The 22206-nt window shown below is 38.0% G+C and overlaps 1 protein-coding gene across 2 annotated transcripts in view; it reads right to left on the reverse strand.

Moving 5' to 3' along the window:
- slc38a10 (solute carrier family 38 member 10) overlaps positions 1 to 22206 on the reverse strand; it is a 97819-nt gene that overhangs the window by 47111 nt on the left and 28502 nt on the right. For both annotated transcript variants that reach the window (XM_078401264.1, XM_078401263.1), the window contains exons 9-10: positions 22014 to 22125; positions 9894 to 10000 (exon numbers count right to left, since the gene is read on the reverse strand). In XM_078401264.1, the coding sequence (XP_078257390.1) occupies positions 9894 to 10000; positions 22014 to 22125 (219 nt within the window). The remainder of the gene's footprint in view (positions 1 to 9893; positions 10001 to 22013; positions 22126 to 22206) is intronic.

The following is a 22206-nucleotide window of genomic DNA, read 5'->3' on the forward strand; positions in this document are numbered from 1 at the left end:
AGGAGGAGGGGAAGAGAGGGACAGAGGAACTATCTAAAGTTGGAGAAGTCGATGTTCATACCACTGGGCTGCAAGCTGCCCAGGCTCCCACTCGTAACTATGTAATGGAAGCTTTCTGGTGAGAAACATTTTTCATTTGAATAGCAGCGAAAATCAACTTCAGGAACATGAAAATATGACCAACACCCAAGTTGATGCAAATTTTTTACTTAGCGAAAGGGATAATCCCATTTCCCAAGTGAAACTGGGTCCCCGTCTTTGCAGGACCTCTTGCATTCTGTACCCCAGCTCATATTCTGAACTAATGAGTGAACCAAATGCAAGATCACAGGGATTTATGAATAAATAGGGTCAGACCAGAGTTTTAACAGTATTTATGTCTTCAGCGATGCATTAGCATTAGGCGGCATTTATACTTTAACTACCTACCCGATTGAATAATTCTGAATTAACCTCTTAAAATTAGCACATACATGTGTTTTTTTAACCAAATGAAAATCAAAACAATCCTGCAAATTATGAAAACGTAAGATAAAACAGAAATGCTGGACATACCCGGATCAGACCGCAATTGGTTCTGATGGACAATAGACAATAGGTGCAGCAGTAGGCCATTCGGCCCTTCGAGCCAGCACCACCATTCAACGTGATCATGGCTGATCATTCTCAATCAGTACCCCGTTCCTGCCTTCTCCCCATACCCCCTGACTCCGCTATCCTTAAGAGCTCTATCTAGCTCTTAAGGAGGGTAGTGGTGACTGGTGGGACTAGTGTAGCTGGGACATTTTGGACAGTGTGGGCACGTTGGGTCGAAGGGCCTGTTTCCACACTGGATCACTCTATGACATTATGTTAAGAGTACGTTCAGCTCTGGAGTGAATGAGATTGCACTGAAACTGGCTCCAGGGAGAAAGGAAAGAGATTTGCTACTATTTCAAAGTGGAAGAGACCATACTGCAATCACTTAGTAAATGCAAATCAGCACTGTATTCAAATTCATTTGATAATCAAATTATATTTTCAATAATTAAAGACAGATTGATATATATAAAACCAGCAATTTTTAATCTAATCCTCTGTAGATTTAATCCAGTGAAAAAGAGCTACCGCACTGAAGTGTGAGCCTTGGCAATGTGCTGGAAAATATACAGAGTTTGATATTTATTATAAGCTTTATCAGCATGGACATCAATGCCAATTGGGTGGTGAATTCCGAGAGTTTGAGGTGTGCAGGTACAATTTGAGCCCAATCCTTTATGTAAGCAATCGTTCAACAGAAGTCATTCAACAGCAGAAACATAGCTGTGTCAGCTTTGGAACATTTGTCGTCTCCCATCACCAACAAATCAGTAGAGTGTGGGTTCAGACATATAACCTAGCTTGAACTTCGGTTCAATATTAAATCAGCACTACCCTGATAAATGCACTGTTCTTTCGTGATGGACGATGAAGCCTCCAATTAACATCAAACGGACAGAAGAAAATCCATGATGTAAAATGAACCGCCAGTGTATTTGCCAAAACCAAGGCGAGGGGGCCATAACTGCAAGCAATGCTCCAAATGCAGCTTAACCAAAGTCTTATAAAGCTGCATCATGACTTCATGATTCTTACACCTAACCTATGAAAGGAAACATACCATATGCCTTTTTTGCTACTCTATCTACTTGTGTTGCCACTTTCAATAGGATACCGAGAGGCAACCTTTTCACTCAAAGGATATCTGGAATTGGACACAAAAAGCTGGAGTAACTCAGTGGGACAGGCAGCATCGCTGGAGAAGGAATGGGTGATGTTCTAGGTCAAGACCCTTCTTCAGACTGGGTCTCGACCCGAAACGTCACCCAATCCTTCTCTCCAGAGATGCTTCCTGTCCCGCTGAGTTACTCCAGCTTTTTTAATCTATCTTCGGTTTAAACCAGCATCTGCAATTCCTTCCTACACACGGATATCTGGAATAGAAGCAAATACAATAATGACTTTCAAAAGACATTTGGACAGATATATGGATAGTGAGGACTCAGAGGTATATGTGCCAAATGCGGGTAAAAGTCATTAACCCAGAATGCCAACTTGATTGGCATGGATAAGGTGGGCAGAAGGGTCTGCTTCCACACTCTACAGCTCTATAACTATATATCCAATTCTTCAGCTGGGCATGACTTGATTCTTCTCTCAGATTTGAAGTTGTTTACAGCAAAGGGAAAAGTGAGTTGAATGTCCCAGATCACCTCAAGTATGTTTGTGACTTGCACTGTTGCTGCAAACACAGAAGTAGACATGCACTGGCCCATACAGAATACCATTCTGGTAGTTCTTTAACGAACCACAGGTAAAAGTAAATATTGGCTCCGTAAAAATATGATACCTTCCCCCAATACCTCCTTCGGCTAATTTCTTTAGTCTTTTGCCCTCAAACTTCACTGATTAAGACTATTGTGTTAGTTTGTGCTTATTATATCAACAATTGCATTTCTTGGGTATTGCCGTAACACACATTTGGTACTTCAGTGACCGTTTAATACAACATTCAACCATGTAAATCAAGATGGTACAAGACTTAATTTGTACTGATTTATTAAAAGGTTACCAGGTCCTAGTAGAGCTGTTAGTTCTCAGCTTTGTACTAATCCAAAAGTTTGACACTCTAATGATTAGACTTGGAGTAAGAATGAGCCCATTTATTTGAATGGTTAATAATGAGAAAAGGGCAAGTATAAGATAATTGGCTTGAGTTTAAAAAAACACTAAATGCATTTAAGTTAAGTGTTCAAATGTTATATTTTCTAAAAAACAGAAGAATATATTTAACTTTTATTTGGATGCTAGATTCATTAACAATGACACAACTTCTTAGCCAGCTGGTTCTCACTTTGCTGAGAGTTGCACCAGCAACAGCTGTAGAAGCTCATGCATGAGTGAGAATTCTTGTTGTGCCTGCTACATACGAAGGTGCACAACAGTGTATGCACTTTGCTCTACCTGCAGGTTGTGTTCCACCTGTAAGCAGTGTTCTGCACTTTGCGAAGTTTAAACATGATCTCGATCCTCCCATGATGGTTGTCCATGTTGATATCTAACATCTTAAAGTGCTTATTTTAGATGTCAATTGTGTGCACCCAAATGGTCTTTTCCCAAGGACTATTCTTCATAAACAAATTCTTTAGGAAATCCCATTGTTCTTTGTGAACAAACCCAAGCGCTCAAGGTTTGCAACACTCTCCTTATAAACTATGTTCAGAGTATATTTCAGGCGTTACATATGAAAGCAATTTAATTCCATTTCTTGATGGAAGTACAGAGTTCAGGTTTCAATGTCATACTGTAGAGTGCCAACCATGAAGGCTTTATGCCCAACCTTTCTTAACATAGCCTGGGACCTAACCAACTGTTAAATCCATTCTATGGCCAGGACTTGACATTTACAATGGGAAGAGGTCATTGATTAGCCTGAAGCCAGTTTAATTAAGGAAACAACAAGCACCTCAGCAGATATTACATTCTTACATGTTTGCATTCTTTCCCCCCCCCCCCAGTCAAATGAAAAGTCAAAGTTTACAGAAGATATGGCTCCATCTACCCATGTTAAAATATCCTAGCAATACTTACATCCAGCTTGACAGATAGAGTGCTGAAGTGTTGCTGATACGCATATAAAAGATACATAAGCACTTTTTGGGATTCCAAAGAAAGAGCAAAGAGCAAATGATTTTCTATTATTAATTAAATTAATTTTATAAAATAGCAACATTTTCCATCTTCAACTTTCAGGTTTATAACAGAAAATTGAAGATTTTTGCTATACCTATATTGTTCTTATAATCCAGAGGTTTATCTGACATCATAAAACAATAAATTATCACAAAAGGTAAAGCTTAGAAACAATTTGTAGTAAAATAATAATTACAGTAATTCCTTGAAATGTGTTAGTACCCAATCAATCTTGAGTTGAGATTCACAAAATGCTCCAACTTTGGTCTTAAGGAAATATCAGAAACTCATCAGAAATATTACTGGCCATTAACAATACTTTTACCCATAAACCACAATTTGCTTCTGCAATTCATCTGCCAAAATGGATTGGTTTATAGCCTGAATTTCCTTCCTCAACTGTTTGAAATACATGCTCATTTTTTAATCAAATTTTTTAATAAGATTGACAATTGCCAGATTTTTAAAAAATCCTTCTAGCTATTTAAGTATCCCTTGAACAAAATCATAATTTAAAATTGCAATAGTAGGTGGATTTAAGGCAAAAATCTCATTACTCTTTTAAGTGGACTGAACAGTCCACCAGTTGGATTTTCCCCCAAAGCAACATCTTAATACATGTGTCAATGTATTTTGCATGTTTTGCATGGATGCCACTTCCATGTTGGAAAATGAAACAAAAGGCTGGAACTCAGCTGTCACAAAAACAGTTGACTGCTTTCTGGCAGAAATACAGCAGTTGCTAAGCCAAGAGAAACATCTGGATTTCAAGGCAGGAAACAGAAAATCACAGTAAATAATATGTCATAAAGCCATAGTTTTCTTTTAACAATTCCTTTATAAATTGTAACATGATATATTTCAATTTATAGCTTTAAGCATTGCCAATTTTCATAAATATAATGCACTTTAAATTCCCATAAATTTAATAGCCTAGTTTAGCCACACCCAAGATTGACTTAAGAGAAAATAAATGGCTTTCAGAAGTGCGGGTTAGGTGAAATCCCAACCTGGATTCAAGGAATCTTAACTGGCAATAAAACCATACTTTCTTCACAGTGTACTTTAAAAAGAAATCAGAGTAATTTTAGTTGGAAAGATTGCTCTGTTAGCTAATTGTTACATGCAGTTGGCTTTCTAAATCAGTTTGCTACAAGCCTCTGAATGTTCCAGTGCTACTCGTTTCCAAATCCTCCTGCCAATTTAGGAAATGTCTAATGAGAAAGTCATGAAAATTATGCCAAAATAGTTGATAATTCGGCATTGATGAAAGCAAGTTTGTAATCATAGCATTATTATAAAGCACATCTATTTAGTAATGTGGGATTAATATAGATGTGCGTTAATATTTGGGCATTAGCACTTCCCAAACACAAACGTTCCCATTTAAACCAGATGTGAAAATATCTGAATTTCACTCGTGTATTTGGCACTCTCAACCAACATTCTAAAAGCAATTCATCCTTAAACACCAGCTGTAATATCAATTGTCGCAGCAGGATGAGTGATAAATACTTCAATTTAACATTCACTGAGAATTAAATGTAATACGAGCAAGGTGCCACCAGCATGCGGAGATACAGACCAAAGAAAAACAAATAAGGTGAGAGCAATGGTCTATGTACAACGGCGTGCCAGTGGATTAATATAATTTCTTCCTTATGCACAAAAAATGCAGTTGCAGAATGGGATTTATAGGGGAAAATAGAATATGAATACTGCATCCACAATGCAGAAATTTCAGTTCCAAGTTATCCTGATTATAGATCAAAGTGCATAATTTGTCTGTATCAAACAACCTAAACCCTCAAAGCATTGTATGGTATGGTAATAATAAGCATAAATTGTATCATTATGACCACAGATCTTCAAACTGAGGAATTCAAATAAGGAAAGACTATTTTTAAAATATGCTTTCCAAACTATAAAGAGCTAGAGGTGCTCCAATCTGGCATAAGTAGTACTCCCAGGATGTTAATATCTAGCAGTTCCCAGCACACAACAGTAAACTTCCAACATGCTCTCTGCTTCTCTTATTAGTGGGTTAAGTTGCAGCATCGAATGTCAAATGTACAAATCAAATGGCAAATCAAAATTTGATATTATTGAACCAGTTTATTGACTCAACTTTCCTCTACGGTACGGCGAAACCTCAAGAAATGGGTTACATAATTGTGAGAGGATACACTTTCAATTTATCACCAACAATATCAATCAGAAAATAGAAGATAGAACAGTAGAGCACAGGAACAGGCCCTTTGGCCCACTATGTCTATGCTGAACATGATGTCACGACTAACTCTAATCTGCCTCCACATAATCAATGTCCCTCCATTTCTTGCCCATATATGTTCCCGTCCAAAATTCTCTTAAATGCCACGATGGTACCTGCCTCCACCACAACCCCCAGCAGCATATTCCATACACTCGCCAGCCTCTGTGTAAAAAAAAAATTTGACCCACACATCTCCTTTAAACTTTGCCCCTCTCACCTTATAGCTATGCCCTATAGTATGTGGTATTACCATCCTGGGAAAAAGGTTCCAACTGTCTATGCCTCTCATAATTTCTATCAGGTCTCCTATTAACATCCGACATTCTAGAGAAATCAATCCGTCCGTCCAACCTCTCCCAATAGCTAATCACCCCAAATCCAGGTCTCATTTTGGTAAACATCCTCCACGTCCTTTCCAAAGCCTTCACATCCTCCCTGTATAGGGACAACCAGAACTGTATGCAATACTCAAAATTCGGTCTTAAAGTCCTATAAAGCTGCATCGTGTCACCTTGACTCTTGTACTGAATGCCCTAACCAATGAAGGCAAGCATATCATCTGCTTTCTTTATCACTCTATTTGTGTTGTCACTTTCAGGGGGTTTTGGACTTGGACCCCAAGATCCCTATGTACATCAACGTTATTGAGGGTCTTGCATTAATTGTATGCTTACCCCTTACATTTGTCCTCGCAGAGTGTAACTCCTCACACTTGCTTGAATTAAACTTCATCTGCCGTTTCTCTGTGCATTTCTGTAGCTGATCTATATCCCGCTGCACTTTGCCAGCCTTCCAGAGTATATATATATATATATATATATATATATATATATATATATAACAAATAACAGCGGACCGAGCACTGATTCGTGCCAGAGCTCCAGCCTGAATATCATCCTTCCACCACAATCCTGTCTTCTATCAGTAAATTGGTTATTAATCCATACCACCAATCATTGTTCAGCTTCCCATGGGGGACTTTATCAAATGCCTCACAAATCAAATAAATTAACCCTTCAGGAGATTTTGCACTTTCACATATATAGCCTGTTCATTAATTGTTTCTTATATATAGGAATCCTTGTTTAATGTATCAGATACTTTCTATGATACTACCTATTTTAGTGTCATTTCAGACTTACTAACCATGCCTTGTATATTCTACGTCCATTATTTGGATGAAATAACAAAATAACAATGAGCCCAACCGTAATGCAGACTATCCCCAAGATATTCTCATTAACTTTCTCAAGTTCCCTATTCTGTGTCTTTCTCCACAGTAAAAACAGAGGAGAAATATTAATTGAGGACCAAGCCCATCTCCTGCAGCCACACACACGTCCACTTTAGTCACTGAGGACCCCTAATCTATCCAGCGTTACCAGTTTTCCTTTAGATACTTAAAATTTCATTGATTTCTCCTTAACCTTCTCTGTCTGAGCTATCTTTTTCCCATCATGATTTTCTTCTGAAGTAGTCTCCTGCATATCCTGTCCTCTCAAAGGGATTCACTTGATCCCAGCTGCCTTTACTGACCCATATCTTAATTTTTCAGACACGAGCCTCAATATCTTTTCGGCCAGAGTGCAAGCATGTCTCTGCACTGTGTTAGGCAAAATGAACATTGCAATAAACTGTGCACACAAGCAGATGCAAACGGATGCAGTTAAAAGCAAAAAGTTACAAGCAACAGACAACATTTTCATCAGTTCTCTTTAGGTTTAGGTTTATTACTGCAGTTGTATAGTGAAAAGCATGCTACTGAATACTGCGTAATTGAGTAGGCAGACTAGTATTCTGATAACATTCATTCTTATGTTTTGCTCTATCTATCTATCTATCTATCTATCTATCTATCTATCTATCTATCTATCTATCTATCTATCTATCTATCTATCTATCTATCTATCTATCTATCTATCTATCTATCTATCTATCTATCTTATCGTTTAATTTAAACAGTCTAAACCCTACCTCAAAGGGATGAGAAAATCTCTTTTGTAATTATAAATACCAAGTTCAAATTCTTGAATCCTACTTGACAAGAATTTCAAAACTACCTTTTTGATATTACATATTAAAATGCAAGCAAGTATTTCTAAAAGCTGTAAATCTCATTTGGTCCTCACAGTTTTTTGACTGTGCCATTTAAGACAACAAAACAAGTAGCCTAGGGAGAGTTTCATGTCAGGGGATAATTAAACCAGAAAGATTATATGGGAATAAATTTATTGACATTGATATAATTCAAGTTATTACAAATGGAATAAAAATACAAGTTTTCTTACATGGTCCATTCCGTCCTCTTGAATAAAATTGCCTCAAGCAACTACAATAGTGTTTACTGGTAATAAAACTGCACAGTATTTTTGAGGTTTAAATCTATTCAGCTCCTGGTCTCTCCCATTGCAAAAGATCCTCAGTTTTAGAACGCTATGCCATTCCAAAATAAGTGAACAGAAAGGGTACTTTTTCAGTGGAGGGATATACTCAATTTCCCTTCTGCCATCAGGAACACAATTCTGCTTGGGTTAAAGGACATGGCTCAGCAGGATTTGGAAAAACTTGTCCATGCATTTATCTTCAGTAGACTGGACTACTGTAATGCTGTCTTTACAGGTGTCCCTAAAAAAATGATTAGACAGCTGCAGTTGATTCAGAACACTGCGGCTCGAGTCTCACTAAAACCAAGAAAGTGGATCACATCACTCCAGTTCCGAGGTCTTTACACTGGCTTCCAGTCTGTCAAAGAATTGATTTCAAATTCCTACTGTTGGTTTATAAAGCACTGAATGGTTTAGGGCCAAAATACATTTCTGATCTTCTGCTACATTATGAACCATCCAGACCTCTCAGGTCATGTGGGACAGGTCTGCTTTCTGTCCCCAGAGTCAGAACTAAACATGGAGAAGCAGCGATTAGTTTTAATGCACCACATTTCTGGAACAAACTCCCAGAAAACTGCAGGTCCGCTGCAACTCTCAGTTCTTTTAAACCGAGGCTGAAGACTTTTCTGTTTGACGCTGCCTTTCATTAAATCAAATAATTATTAATTCCTTACATTGCACCTTTTATTCTTGTATTTTATACCAGTCTTATTTTATTTTAGCTTGTTTTTATTTTCTATTCTCTTTAATGACTGTTTTTTTAATTGCTTTTAACTGCTCTTTAATGTTTTATGTAAAGCACTTTGAATTGCCATGTTACTGAAATGTGGTATATAAATAAACTTGCCTTGCCTTACAGAATCCCCTTGTGCATAGAAGTGACTTACCTGCTCCAATGAAAGATCTAGAAATGAACTTTTCCTCATCAGACCAAGATTTCAATGATTTAATATATGCAGAACTGTGTGTGTACTCAGAAACTAACACCAACTGGAAGCAACATATTTTAGAATATAAACTTTCAAAGGAACAGCTAGAAAAGGAAGCAACAATATTGATTGTTGCCTCCAAAGGAGTGAAATCGGAAAGTATGGAAAGACAACTGGATGCAATTCCAGAAATTGTGTAAAACACTGATATTATTCACACAAGTGAGGTACTTTATTTTACAAGCTGAAATTTCCAATACCAGCATAATTAATAATTATGAGAGAGATCTTTTCTGGAAGACTGGTAATGTAGTATTATATAATACGTTCATTTATGAGTGATATTTCACAAATCATATGATGCAAAGCCAGAATGAAGATTTCAAAACGCTGTAGCTATATGGCAAAGTTCATTATACTCTCCGGTATAGTGTTCAGAAATTAAACCCTGACAGTAACTATCATAGGATGTTAAAGTAGGAATTTACATAATTGAAATTGTAGGCAAAGCTAAAGCAGTTATCTATCGAATGGAAAGATACAGAGTAAAAGTAAAACTGTGCCAATTTCATCCGTAGTTAAGAAACTAACCTGTGCAGAGAAACCATCTTTCTGAATTTTTCTGTAGATAAGGGCTGGGCAAATGAAACAGATAAGACTCCCCATGGTGGCACCCGTCAATCCAAGGATAGTTTCCACTAGCAAGAAAAAAGTGTAACATAAAAACGGGTTATTCTTTGTTCTAATGAAGTATAATAATAAATTGAGCTTGTCTTTTTGTGTTCATATATTCTGTTACTGAAATAAATAACTTTGTATCTTTAACTAAAAGCATTAAACTGTCCAGCAGACATGCACCCCATATACCCCAATCCATAGTTCATTTGGACAGATATACAAATTATCCTGATAAGCTAGCCAAAATTGACAAACATCTGTAACAAAATGTATAACAGATTTACCAATGCATTAATACAAGTTTAACCAAGTTGATCAGTTTTCATGACATTTATTGGCGGGAATGTGGCACAATCTGAGCATTCAATACCAGTAACCAGCTTTTCACAAAATGCAATGCATGTTCCCCCTTGTCAATCATTCTCTGCATCAATGCAACGTGCAAAATACATGCAACGTCTTCACACATAAATTATTGGTATCACGCAAAAATCTTGCTTTTGGAAAAAAGAATCCAAATGTCGTAGGATAATGTGCACTTTTAAAGAACCCTTAGATTTCTATTAGCCTTTGAAGTGTCAGATATCTACTTCCCACATAATCCATAGATGCATTGTACAAGACAAAAAATTGCACTCAGTTATAAGGACTACAGGACATCCCCAAGCACTTCATCGATAATAAAGTATATTTGGTCGCAGAAGGAACTTGACAGCAATTTCAGTACACAAGTCACAGAAAAAGCAAAGCGATAACAACTGTACAATCCATGTTTTTCCCCCAAAAATTATGATTAAAGGTTGGCCGAAGCATCATCTGATTCAAAAGGTGAAAATCCATATGCCAACCTATTGCTGAGTGGACTGTCATAATGGGCTGAATTGTGTTGTACAATTCACAATCTGTATTGGCAAGAAGCGTCAAGTACATTTCACATTGATCCAAGAAAAGATTCAGATGGTGACAATTACAGTTTCAGACAGAGAAAGATGATAATAGGAAGGAATTTCAGGATCAGGGAAAAACTTAAGTAATGGCAGAGTAATGAGTCAGGAGAATGTGGGTAGGATAGGTTTTGTTCAGTTCACTTGGAAGACGGGAGAATAGCCAGGAGAGAATGAGACTTGACTTTTTCCAAAGGAACGGGTAAGGATTTCAGGATGTCTGAAGGCGGAGGTGGGGCAGTCAGGCTATGTTACAGAATTGGAAGCTGACTGTTTCTACATTGACGAGGTAAAAAGGTTGGAATTTCTGGATGAAGCCAACAAAAAGGAAGCTGTCAATCAGACAAAGAGAGTGGTGAGGGGTGCTCATTGTTTTAGTAACAGGATAGAATGATGATGATGAAATTAAAATAATAAGATTGTGGAAACAATCAGGTCAGATTGCATCTGTGGAAAGAGAAACTGTTAATGTTTCAGTTCCAAGTTCCCCTCATTGGAACAAATCACAGAAACTTTAGCCTTAACGAACATTTTATAGAAAAATTGTGATTTGTCCTAGTCTGCTCATCAGACAAATAATTGGATAAGCATTGAAAGGTGGAGCAGAGGCCGAGATGGCATTTTCGCACACTAAGAAGCAGACTTGCAAATAATGCAACTATGGTGAAACATGCAAAAGTAGGAACCAATATTGTTTTTTGAGATTTGACAGTGAACAACAAAATTCAAATATACAATGCAGCCGCCAACACTGATTAATTAGTTCAGGCATACATTTGTTTCTTCAGTATTATTTCCTACCATTTTGATGATAGTACTTTTAATTCAATATTAACATTAAACAAACTGAAAACTAGACATTAAAATTATTCATACAGGTATTGAAAATTAAACTGTCCCCACTGTGCATAGTTGCTGACATTTTCCAAGAAGTTAACAGTTGTGCTATATATTTGAATTTATTTTGGCAAAACTCAAAATGCATTGCAATTCAAGGAATTGCCATTTTGGCAAAAGATTAGAGTACTGTGTAACAATATATTCTATTGAGGTAAAGTTTGTAACTAAACCTCAAACTAAAATCAATAAGTATGTACAGTATGGGCAATTCTTAATAATATGGTCAATATTTTTGGAGAGTAGCTCTTTGTATACTGGTAAAGATATAAATTGTTTCGTTCATTTGTAAATTGACACATGCTCATAGATCCTATACTTCCCAAAATATCAAGGAGAAAAAACAGAAAATAACTGTCCTACTTAGAAATGATTCCATATATGCAACATGTTAATGAACTAAAAAGATTAAAAGGATTAGAAAAGAAGAAACAAGAACAGGCCAATTAACCTCTTGAGCCTTCACCCTATTCAATTTCATAGCTGATGCAATCTTGGCTTAACATGACTTTCTACTCCTCTTACCATCTGATTCCCTTCTAGTTCAAATATCTGATTCTCAGCCTTGAATATATTTAAAAATTCAGTCTCCACAGCTGTGTGGGATAAACAATTCCAAAATTTCACCTTAAAAATTCATCTCCTCCTTAATTAGACAATACCTCATTCTGAAATGATGCCACCTAGTTCTCAATATCCACACAAGGATAATCATCCTCTCAGCAGCCACTGTCAATCCATATTAGAATGTCACATGCTTCAAATAAAATCACCTTGCATTCTGCTAACCCTTAATGAATATAGGATAAACCTGCCAAACCTTTTTTCATACTTACAAGCCTTTACTTCTGAACCTTCTTTGTATTGCCTCCAACGCAAGTATAACCATTCCCTGGAAACCCAATCTGTATGCAGTATGCCAGGTGTAGTCATGCCAGCATCCTGAAAGTTCCATCAAAACTCTACTTTTATACGCCACACTACAATAAAGGCTGACATTCCATTAACCTTCCTAATTACTTGCTCTACACGCATCGTAACTGTTTCATATACTAGGAAACCTAGACTGGTACATGGATAGGACAGGTTTAGAGGGATATGGGCCAAATACAGGCAGATGGGTCTAATGTAAATGGAATATTGTTGGCTGGAGTGGGCAGATTGGGCCTGTTTCCACGTTGTAAGACTGACCTAGATTTGTTTATATCACATTAAATCATAATTTGTTTTTCAATCTTTCACAAGATATGAAAAGTTAAAAACCCTTCCAAAAAGGTTACACACTCTTCATAGAGCTGCAAAAATTGCAAGTACACCCTGCCGCACAACAACTTGATAAAATAAATCTAATTTCAGAGCCATTTATATGAACACAGAAGCATTTGAATTCCCAAAAAGGTTCACACCACCAAAATTCTGACTGCAGTCAGAAGTCGTTGTCCTCTGCGTGACAGAAAAACATACTCCATTTTCCCTGCAACTAAGCTACAAAATCTGCCCACTAAAGATTCAGCAACTCATTTTAATAGAGGGGGACAGTTCCATGGGATAAAGGCATATTCCAAGTAATTTACGTTTTTTAATTGAATTAATCTAAATGTAATTGTTTAAGTGTTTTCTAGAGATTTAGTTTGTCAAAAACTAATTGAAATCCTTAAATGTTTTAAAAGCATGATTAATTTTTAATAGAATATTTTTCAATGTTTGTTAATGTCACGCATTAGTGCATATTCAATGTCTTTTGTCAGCTTTAACAGGCTGTCAAAACATTTCTAGGGGTGCATTTGCAAATTACAGCAGGAAGGATAGGTGACTCATTTGTAGCTGCAGGTAGGGAAGTTGTGAGCCGTTCACCAAGGCAGGAAGCAGGACACGGTCTCACTGTGGACACAAGGAACTGCAGATGCTAGACTATTGCGCAAATAAAGTGCTGGAGTAATTCAGTCGGTTGGGCACCACCTATGGAGGGAAAGGATAGCCGGTGTTTCAGATTGGGACCTGACCCAAAATGGTGCTTAACCATTCCCTCTACAGATGCTGCCCAACTCGTTGAGTTACTTCAGCACTTTGCGTTTTACTCAACATCGCATTGTATTACTCCAAAATAACGACTGAGCACTATTTCTTAAGTAATACTTTTACAAGAATGAAATAAATCCCTGCCATTTTTCAATATTCTTCCAACTGCTAGTAATTCTGATTTAATGTAGTATTTCAGTTACACGGCTAAACCACCTCACAAACTGGTAATTCCTGCCACAGACTTAACCAAATTTCCAAGAAATTACCTCATTATTTGGGAAACATTGAAATTATTGAGGTCACATGTTAAAGTTTATAGGTCAGAAAAAGCAAAAGTACTCTCTCAGCCAAAACATTATGATATGAAGAGCCAAAACCTGCCTAATATGCTGTTGATCCTCCATGTGCAGCCCCATACGCAGCAGGATGCGATGCACTGTATATTGTGACATTCCTCCCGTGACCACCATTAAGATTTTCTGTGACTTGTGCCACAGTAGACCTTCCATCGGTTCGGACCAGACGGGATAGCCTTCGTTGCCCTCGCGCATCAATGAGCCTTGAGCGCCCAACACCCTGTCTGTTGCCGGTTTGTGGTTTGTCCCTCCTCGGACCACTGACAGTAGGTACTCACCACTGCTGACCAGGAGCACCCTACAAGCCTTGCCGTTTCAGAGATGCTCTGACCCAGTCGTCTGGCCATAACAATTTGACCCTTGTCTCAGGTCTTTACTCCTGCTCATTTCTCCTGCATCCAACACATCAACTTCAAGAACTGACTGTTCACTTGCTGCCTAATATATCCCACCCCTTGACAGGTGCCATTGTAACCAATGTTATTCACTTTGATAATCAATGTTATTCACTTTGCCAGTCAGTGGTCATAATGTTTTGGCTGATCGGTGTATTTCATGCATTGTAACAAGTCTGAGAAAAACGCTCATGACAAATTGCTTCAAGAAATAAGTGTATGCAAAAACAAAAAATCACTTCAAGATGGGTATAGCAGCAAAATAATAGATCGGCAGACTGTTGGAAGAACCTTCATTATTGTGCCTAGCCTCTAGGAGAAGCAAAACCAATGTGGCAACAAAGCTACTGAAAAATGTAATGCAATGATGGATTTCAGCAAGACTATTGCACCAGTTTACAAGGTAGTTGCTGCAAGGAAGGACAGCATCACATCAAGTAACTGTGATGAACATTACGGCAAAACTCGATGATCACCAGTGTCTCCAGGAAAAACAATGTTATGACTATTATGGTAAACTGCTGAATGAATCAAGGAGGAAATAAAACGGGACACAGTGGAAAGCAAGACATTAATATTAAGAAAAATTGTGGTGTGGCGATTAATGCTGACCTATACAAGCAGAACATGAATCATTTCCAAGAGTTTTGGGGCATTTGCATTGTCTCGGTATGAGAAATGAACACGTCAGATTTGTTGGAAGTTTTATGTCCGTCCTGAAGCAGCTCCGAGTAAGAGAATTGAACTCATAGCAAACATGAAAAGTCTGTCATCTCCAATCACTACAAAGTAGACTATTCATGGCACCAAGAAATAAAATAACCAGTTTCCATCCATCAGCTTTTGAATGGTCATAAAGAGGAGCTGCTCACTCGACAGTGAAATTTAAGTTTTGATTCCCAGCCTTTGGACAGATGAAAATTACACTTATTGCCTTAAAATACCCCAGTTACTGAGAAAGAGAATTTTTTAAAAGAGATTTTTTTTCCCCCAGAAACAAACTCTGAAGAGGTATTGGAAATAAGGACATCATAACAATTTCAATGCGGTAGATCAAAGAGGACTAGAGTTATGGATTAAAATCATGCAAGAACAAAAACTAGTTTAGACAGCAGAACGTCTGTTTTCCAGAGACAGTGGACCTGTGGACCAAGCTGGCTGTTTGACATTCATTGATAATTCTGTATGCAATGCAGGTGCTGCCACACATCCTGAAAATTACAGGGATTGTTTATCTCAGATTCACTGCATAGCATCCAAATAGGTGGATAACTTTATGGTAACTAGAGATCACATCATACAACAGCAGGGAGGAATAATGATATAAAAATAAGCCTATGATAGTCTGCTCAATTAGCTTTATTCACCCAGAGAAAAGAATTTTACAGAATTTTTTCTCCTTACATTTACTACAAATTTTGTGCTTGTTTATTAGGCACTTCCTTGTGATTACAATTGCAAGTAAAAGCTGTTACAAATGTTTAGGACAATTACCATCTTAAATGATTCCATCCTTAAAGTTAGATCTGTTTCCAGACATTCACATAATTTAGATGAAATGAGAAACATGGCATAGAATTTGCCAGGCAAAAATTCAATAAGATTCTAAGATGAATAATCAACATAATCCCCGATTCTAATCGTCAAAGAAACATGATACATTAAAACACTTGTCTGAATTACAAAGTATTGGGCTACACTCTGGAAATGCCAACAATTCCACAAGACTTCTGATTGTAGGCACCACCACAATTCATGTCCAATCCAAAACCCTGGACTTGCTAACTTCTCTTAGTGGCAATTCCAAGACAGCTTTGTTATAAATAAACCCGTGGCTCAAAAATACGTTCCAAAAGTAACCTGCATCAAGATGCATGGACAGCAATTCGTTTATTTTTAAATAGATCGGAATGGTTGCGAGAGACAATGCAATTATGTGGCAAAATAAACTTTGAATGAATTGATTTTATTCAAATGTTAATTGTTAAAAAAGCTTTGAAGCCCAGTTTACTCCTTTCATTGAATTGTCAGCAGTCAAAAATCCTCAATAGATTTTACATTTTCCAATGGAATGAAGTTGAGGCTTGGCCAGCTATCAAAGTTTTTTGTTGTGTTGTACAGTTTATTCAGGACAACAAACATTACTGTTACATTGTGTAAAGGCCTGGAACCACGGAGAGTCTAGAGATTATTCTAGGTTAGGACTACTCTGGACAGCAACTCAACCATGGCCAATTGAAACTTACAGTATAGGTCAGTCAAGGCTGCCATCAGCTCATTCTGCGTTAAGTTCTAGCCCATAATTAAGTGGAAACCAAGCTATTCCATTAAATTTCATGTTTTGCAGTTACATTTGATACTTTTTATGAATGGTCATCAAGTTCATATTTTGGGCAAGACCACTTTTTCCACTACATTTTTGTAAAGCCTTTGGACTTTCACATTCAAGATACTACATAAACAAGGAACCCATAATAAATAATATCAATGGCATCACAAAACACAAAGAACAATGCCTCAGAAGTCTGTACAACCATTAGGAAGTTAATTCATCATCACAACCAACACCACATTGGATTATCTGCTCATATCACATTGTGGGATCTTATAATGAGCAAATAGTTAATACATTTTCTTCTGCAGTTCAAAGTGACCAATTTAGTTGTGAAAGACTTTGGGATATTCCGAAGATTGGAAATGCACTGAATTGGTGCATTCTCTTTTCAAAGTGTTTTATTCACTATTGATATTTTTGTCTGCTTTCAGTGGAAGTCAGTTTCATAAAATCTTGCAACAGGGATGACCATTCCATCAACTGAATCTTTTAAAGACAATACAATTAGTATTACTTATTGCATCATTCCCTGTAGCTCTAGTATATATCCAGTTTTCTTTTGAAAGTCACCGTTTAATCAGCTCCCACCGGCACGGACTATGGGTGCTGTCTGTACAGTTGGTACATTCTCCCCGTGACCTGTGTGGGTTTTCTCCAGGAGCGCCGGTTTCCTCCCACACTACAAAGACACAGGTTTAGAGGTTAATTGGCTTGATAAAATTGTAAATTGTCCCTAGTGTGCACTGTGTGCTAGTCCACAGGGATTGCTGGTTGGCGTGGACTCCGTGGGCCTTAGGGCCTGTTTCCATGCTGTATCTCTAAACAAAATTATAACTAAACTAAACAGTGCCCCATACAAGCAGTGCAATCCAAAACAACTCCACTCATAAAATTCTTTTAGGGTTTTGTTCAGCTGTGACTTTTTTTTAAACTCCCTCACAAATGTACTTTCCATTTTCCTTGCACTGAAGAGTTTCCCTTGGTTCCTGATGCTGCTCCATCTATGTTTTCCTATAAAGCATTTATCTTCTACTCGCCAAATGGCCAGCAACTTTAACAAGTGCATTATTCCTCTTATTCAACCTGAAATATACTAGGACACAAAACAAAAATCCCTTATTACACTAAACGGTAGAGTTGCTGCTTTACAGCGAATGCAGCGCCGGAGACTCAGGTTCGATCCTGACTACGGGTGCTGCACTGTAAGGAGTTTGTACGTTCTCCCCGTGACCTGCGTGGGTTTTCTCCGAGATCTTCGGTTTCCTCCCACACTCCAAAGACGTACAGGTATGTAGGTTAATTGGCTGGGTAAATGTAAAAATTGTCCCTAGTGGGTGTAGGATAGTGTTAATGTACGGGGATCACTGGGCGGCACGGACTTGGAGGGCCGAAAAGGCCTGTTTCCGGCTGTATATATATGATATGATAACCATTCTTCAGTTATGTAACTTTAACTGTTCTATAAATTGGTGCAAAAACTAATTTTTACAAAAAAAAGTCAGCCAAAAAAGAAAATTTTCACTACACTGAATTCTGTTTAACAATTAACAATTCTAAATGTCCAATATCAAATGAGTTCTAAACCTTTGCAGAATGAATTCGTTTTCTGTTTAAAAAATAATCATTTTCAAAGAGTACATCATATACATGAACTGAGTGAAAGCTGACAACTAAAAGCATTGTGATGAAATTAAATGATTGAATTACATCCTTTTGTGGTAATTCCGCTTTACTGATTGCCTGATGAATTAATTTTTCAGGTGGTTTGTACTTAATGACACAGATAATCCGTGTTCTGCAATCCCATTCAAGATGGTGAGATGTCGTCCCCTGCATCCTGCAAGAAAACCCCAGACTGAGCGGATATCATGATATTCCACTTGACACGTGCCGCCAGCCTGACGTTAACGCAGGAAGAGTGCACATTTGTTCGTAATAAACCTATCGGAGAGGCTCAGTATTCAAAACTGCAATGTTAATATTTAGCAACATGGAAGCTGTGATTCCATATGACCGTAATGTGTATTCCTGATGGACTTCTGCGGAATAGGTAAAATACTTCTTCCACAATTCTATGCATCCTTAATGGTTATCAAATGGGATTGTTGGCTGATTAGAGGCAAAACTACATTTTGTGGAATATACTTCCAAAAGTGTTTTCTCCTTAATTTTGTTTTAAAGGCAAACAACATAATTGCTTCATTCAGTGGGGAAAAGTCATCAAGCAAGCCACAACGCCTTCAGAAATGGCAAAAATATGCTCAATTATGAGGTGTTCCCATAAAAAGAGGTAGTGTGCTGAAAGTTGTGCAAATTCTGTTCAATTCTAATTAATTGATTTGAGCAACTTTAAAGAAATTGTTTATTTGACAGGTTCAATAACTAATGGTCAAAAAAGTGAAAAGTCTTTAAAACAATGTATTTTTATACAAGCACATCAATAAGCCGTTGTGTTGCTCTCACTATAAGGTAAAACCAGGAACAGATACAAGAAATAAATATGTACTAATACTGATTACTAATAGATATTATTATTATTAGATATTGATTAGTACGGGTGTCAGAGGTTATGGGGAGAAGGCAGAATGGGGTTAGAAGGATCAGCCATGAGTGAATGGTGTAGACTTAATGGGCTGAATGGCCTAATTCTGCTCCTATGACTTATGATCTTATGATATTTGGTCTTGTAATCAGGATACAAATAATAGTATAAACTTAGAAACCAAGATAAATCTGCCTATATTTTTATTGTAGTTTTCATCTCAATTACCAATTGAACATCTTGTCATATTTGTAGGAACACCCTATAATTTTCCCACAGCATCTTTAAATAAAATGTGTACTATAACCAATGTTTGAATCTTGTTTGTTTCGTTAGTTAACCAAATTTTATTTTGTTACAATGCAAAAAATCAAAATACATCTTGATAGACAGCAAAATTTACATTGATTCTCAAATAGAAATGCTACTGGTCATTCAGTAAGATGATTATTTCAAATGAGACTTTTTGCTGTCAGACTTATCCCTACATACACGCCTACACAGCAACACTCGGTACATGGTCTTGTAATTTCCTCAGCCAGTGACACATAACAAACGAGAACTATGCCTCAGTGTCAGTACAAGAGAAATTGTGGTAATGTCAAGTAGATTGGAAGATCTTTGTATTGAAGTAGCAAATAAACCATGTAAAGATATTTAAATAACCGCTAAAAGTGCTTCACATTGTTTACCGAGGACAAACAATCATTTTTCCATTTTGTTTAAATGAAAAATGTTTTCAGTTATTAACATACAATACATACCTTAATGGCTTTTTAAGAGGTTATGTGAAAAACCCAGACCAGTCAATTGTTTTTTATTCTACTTATCGCTGATCTTTCATGTCAGGACCATTCTTCAGACTGATTATGGTGGAGGGGGCATGGAGGTGGGGGGATGGAAGTTGGGGGAGGGGAAGAAAGCTGGAAGAGAGGAGAAGCAGGACAAGCCTGCCTAGTGACAGGTAGACACAGGTGAGAGGGAGGACAAGGGCCAGAGATGCAAAGGTAAGGGTGAGATAAGAATTGAAGAGTTGCAAATTGTGAGGCTAGGGGAAGGAATGTAGGTGGAAAGGGAGGGGAGAAATAGGTGCAAGTTCATGTGGGGCCCAGTGAAGGGGGGAGTTTTGGCTATATACCACAACTTAAGAATTCAATGGTCATACCGTCGGGTTGTATGCCACCCAAGGTGCTGTTCCTCCAGTTTGCACGTGACCTCACTCTGGCAATGGACGCGGCCCAGGACAGAAAGGTCAGTATGGAAATGGGAAGAGGAGTAAAAATGGTTTGCAACAAGGAGATCCAGTAGGCCTTGGTGGACTGAGCACAGGTGTTTGGTGAAAAGGTGGCAGGGTCTATTCTTGGTTTCACTGATGTATGGAGTCCACATCGAGTGCACCAGATGCAGTAGAAAAGGTTAGAGGATCTATCTCACCTGGAGGGACTTCTGGGGTCTCTGGATAGATGCGAGGGAGGTAGTATAGGGACGGCCGTTTGCAGGGGAAAGTACCTAGGGAGAGGGTGGGCTTGGGTGGGAAGGATGTTTAGATGAGGGGATCGAAGGCTCTGCGGCCAAGTTTGCAGATGATACGAAAATAGGTGGAGAGGCAGGTAATGTAGCGAAAGCAGGGTCTCTGCCGAAGGACTTGGACAGAGTTGGGAGAGTGGGCAGAGAAGGGCAGATGGAATATAGTGTAGCAAAGTGTGGAGTCATGCATTTTGGTAGTAGAAATAAAGGCATAGACTATTTTCTAAATGGGGAGAGAAAACAGAAATCGGAGGTGCAAAGGGACATGGGAGTGCTGCTGCAGGATTCCCAAAAAGTTAATTTGCAAGTCAAATCGGTAGCAAGGAATGCAAATGCAATGCTAATTTGCAAGTCAAATCGGTAGCAAGGAATGCAAACGCAATGCTAGCATTTATTTCAAGAGGGCTAGAATACAAAAACAGGGATGTAATGCTGAGGCTTTATCATGTGCCGGTCAGGCCACACTTGGGTGTATTGGGAACAATGTTGGGCCCCATATCTGAGGGAGGAAGTGCTGGCTCTGGAGAGGGTCCAGAGGAGGTTTACAAGAATGATCCCAGGAACGAGTGGGTTAACATACGAAGAGCTTTTGACAGCACTGGTCCTGTGCTACTCGCTGTCCAGAAGGATGAGGGGGGACCTCAAACTTACCGAATAGTGAAAGGCTTGGATAGAGTGGATGTGGAGAGGATGTTTCCACTAATGGGAGAGTCTGGGACTGAAGGCCTCAGAATTAAAGGACTTTCCTTTAGGAATCAGATGAGGAGGAATTCTTTTAGTCAGAGGCTGGTGAATTTGTGGAAAGGCGTGGGGATGGAAAGATGTGACGAGGTGGGATCACGGAGGTGGCAGAAATGTCGGAGAATTGTGTGTTGGATGAAAGGCGATTTTTTTTTTTCCTTTATAAATTTATCAGGGAGGGAAGAATGAGAAAGAGTATTCTCCCACAGCCAGGAGCGAGGAGAGCTTCAACATTACTATTTAAAGCACAGCATTTCTGCAAACACAATCTTACCATTAGGAATGAGAATTCCACCCAACATGGTGCCAAACACTATAGCAGCAGTAATGAGCTTAAACCGCAACGGTGGCATGTACCCTCCTGCAGCAAAAGTGCCATCTTTCTGCTGAAAAATCAATGGTGAATTATTTTATACCCCTCAAGCAAAATAAAAAGCTTCAAAATCGATGTACAAAAGTTACACTTT

Source organism: Rhinoraja longicauda, chromosome 6 (genome assembly GCF_053455715.1).
Source record: "Rhinoraja longicauda isolate Sanriku21f chromosome 6, sRhiLon1.1, whole genome shotgun sequence".
Classification (NCBI taxonomy): domain Eukaryota; kingdom Metazoa; phylum Chordata; class Chondrichthyes; order Rajiformes; family Arhynchobatidae; genus Rhinoraja; species Rhinoraja longicauda.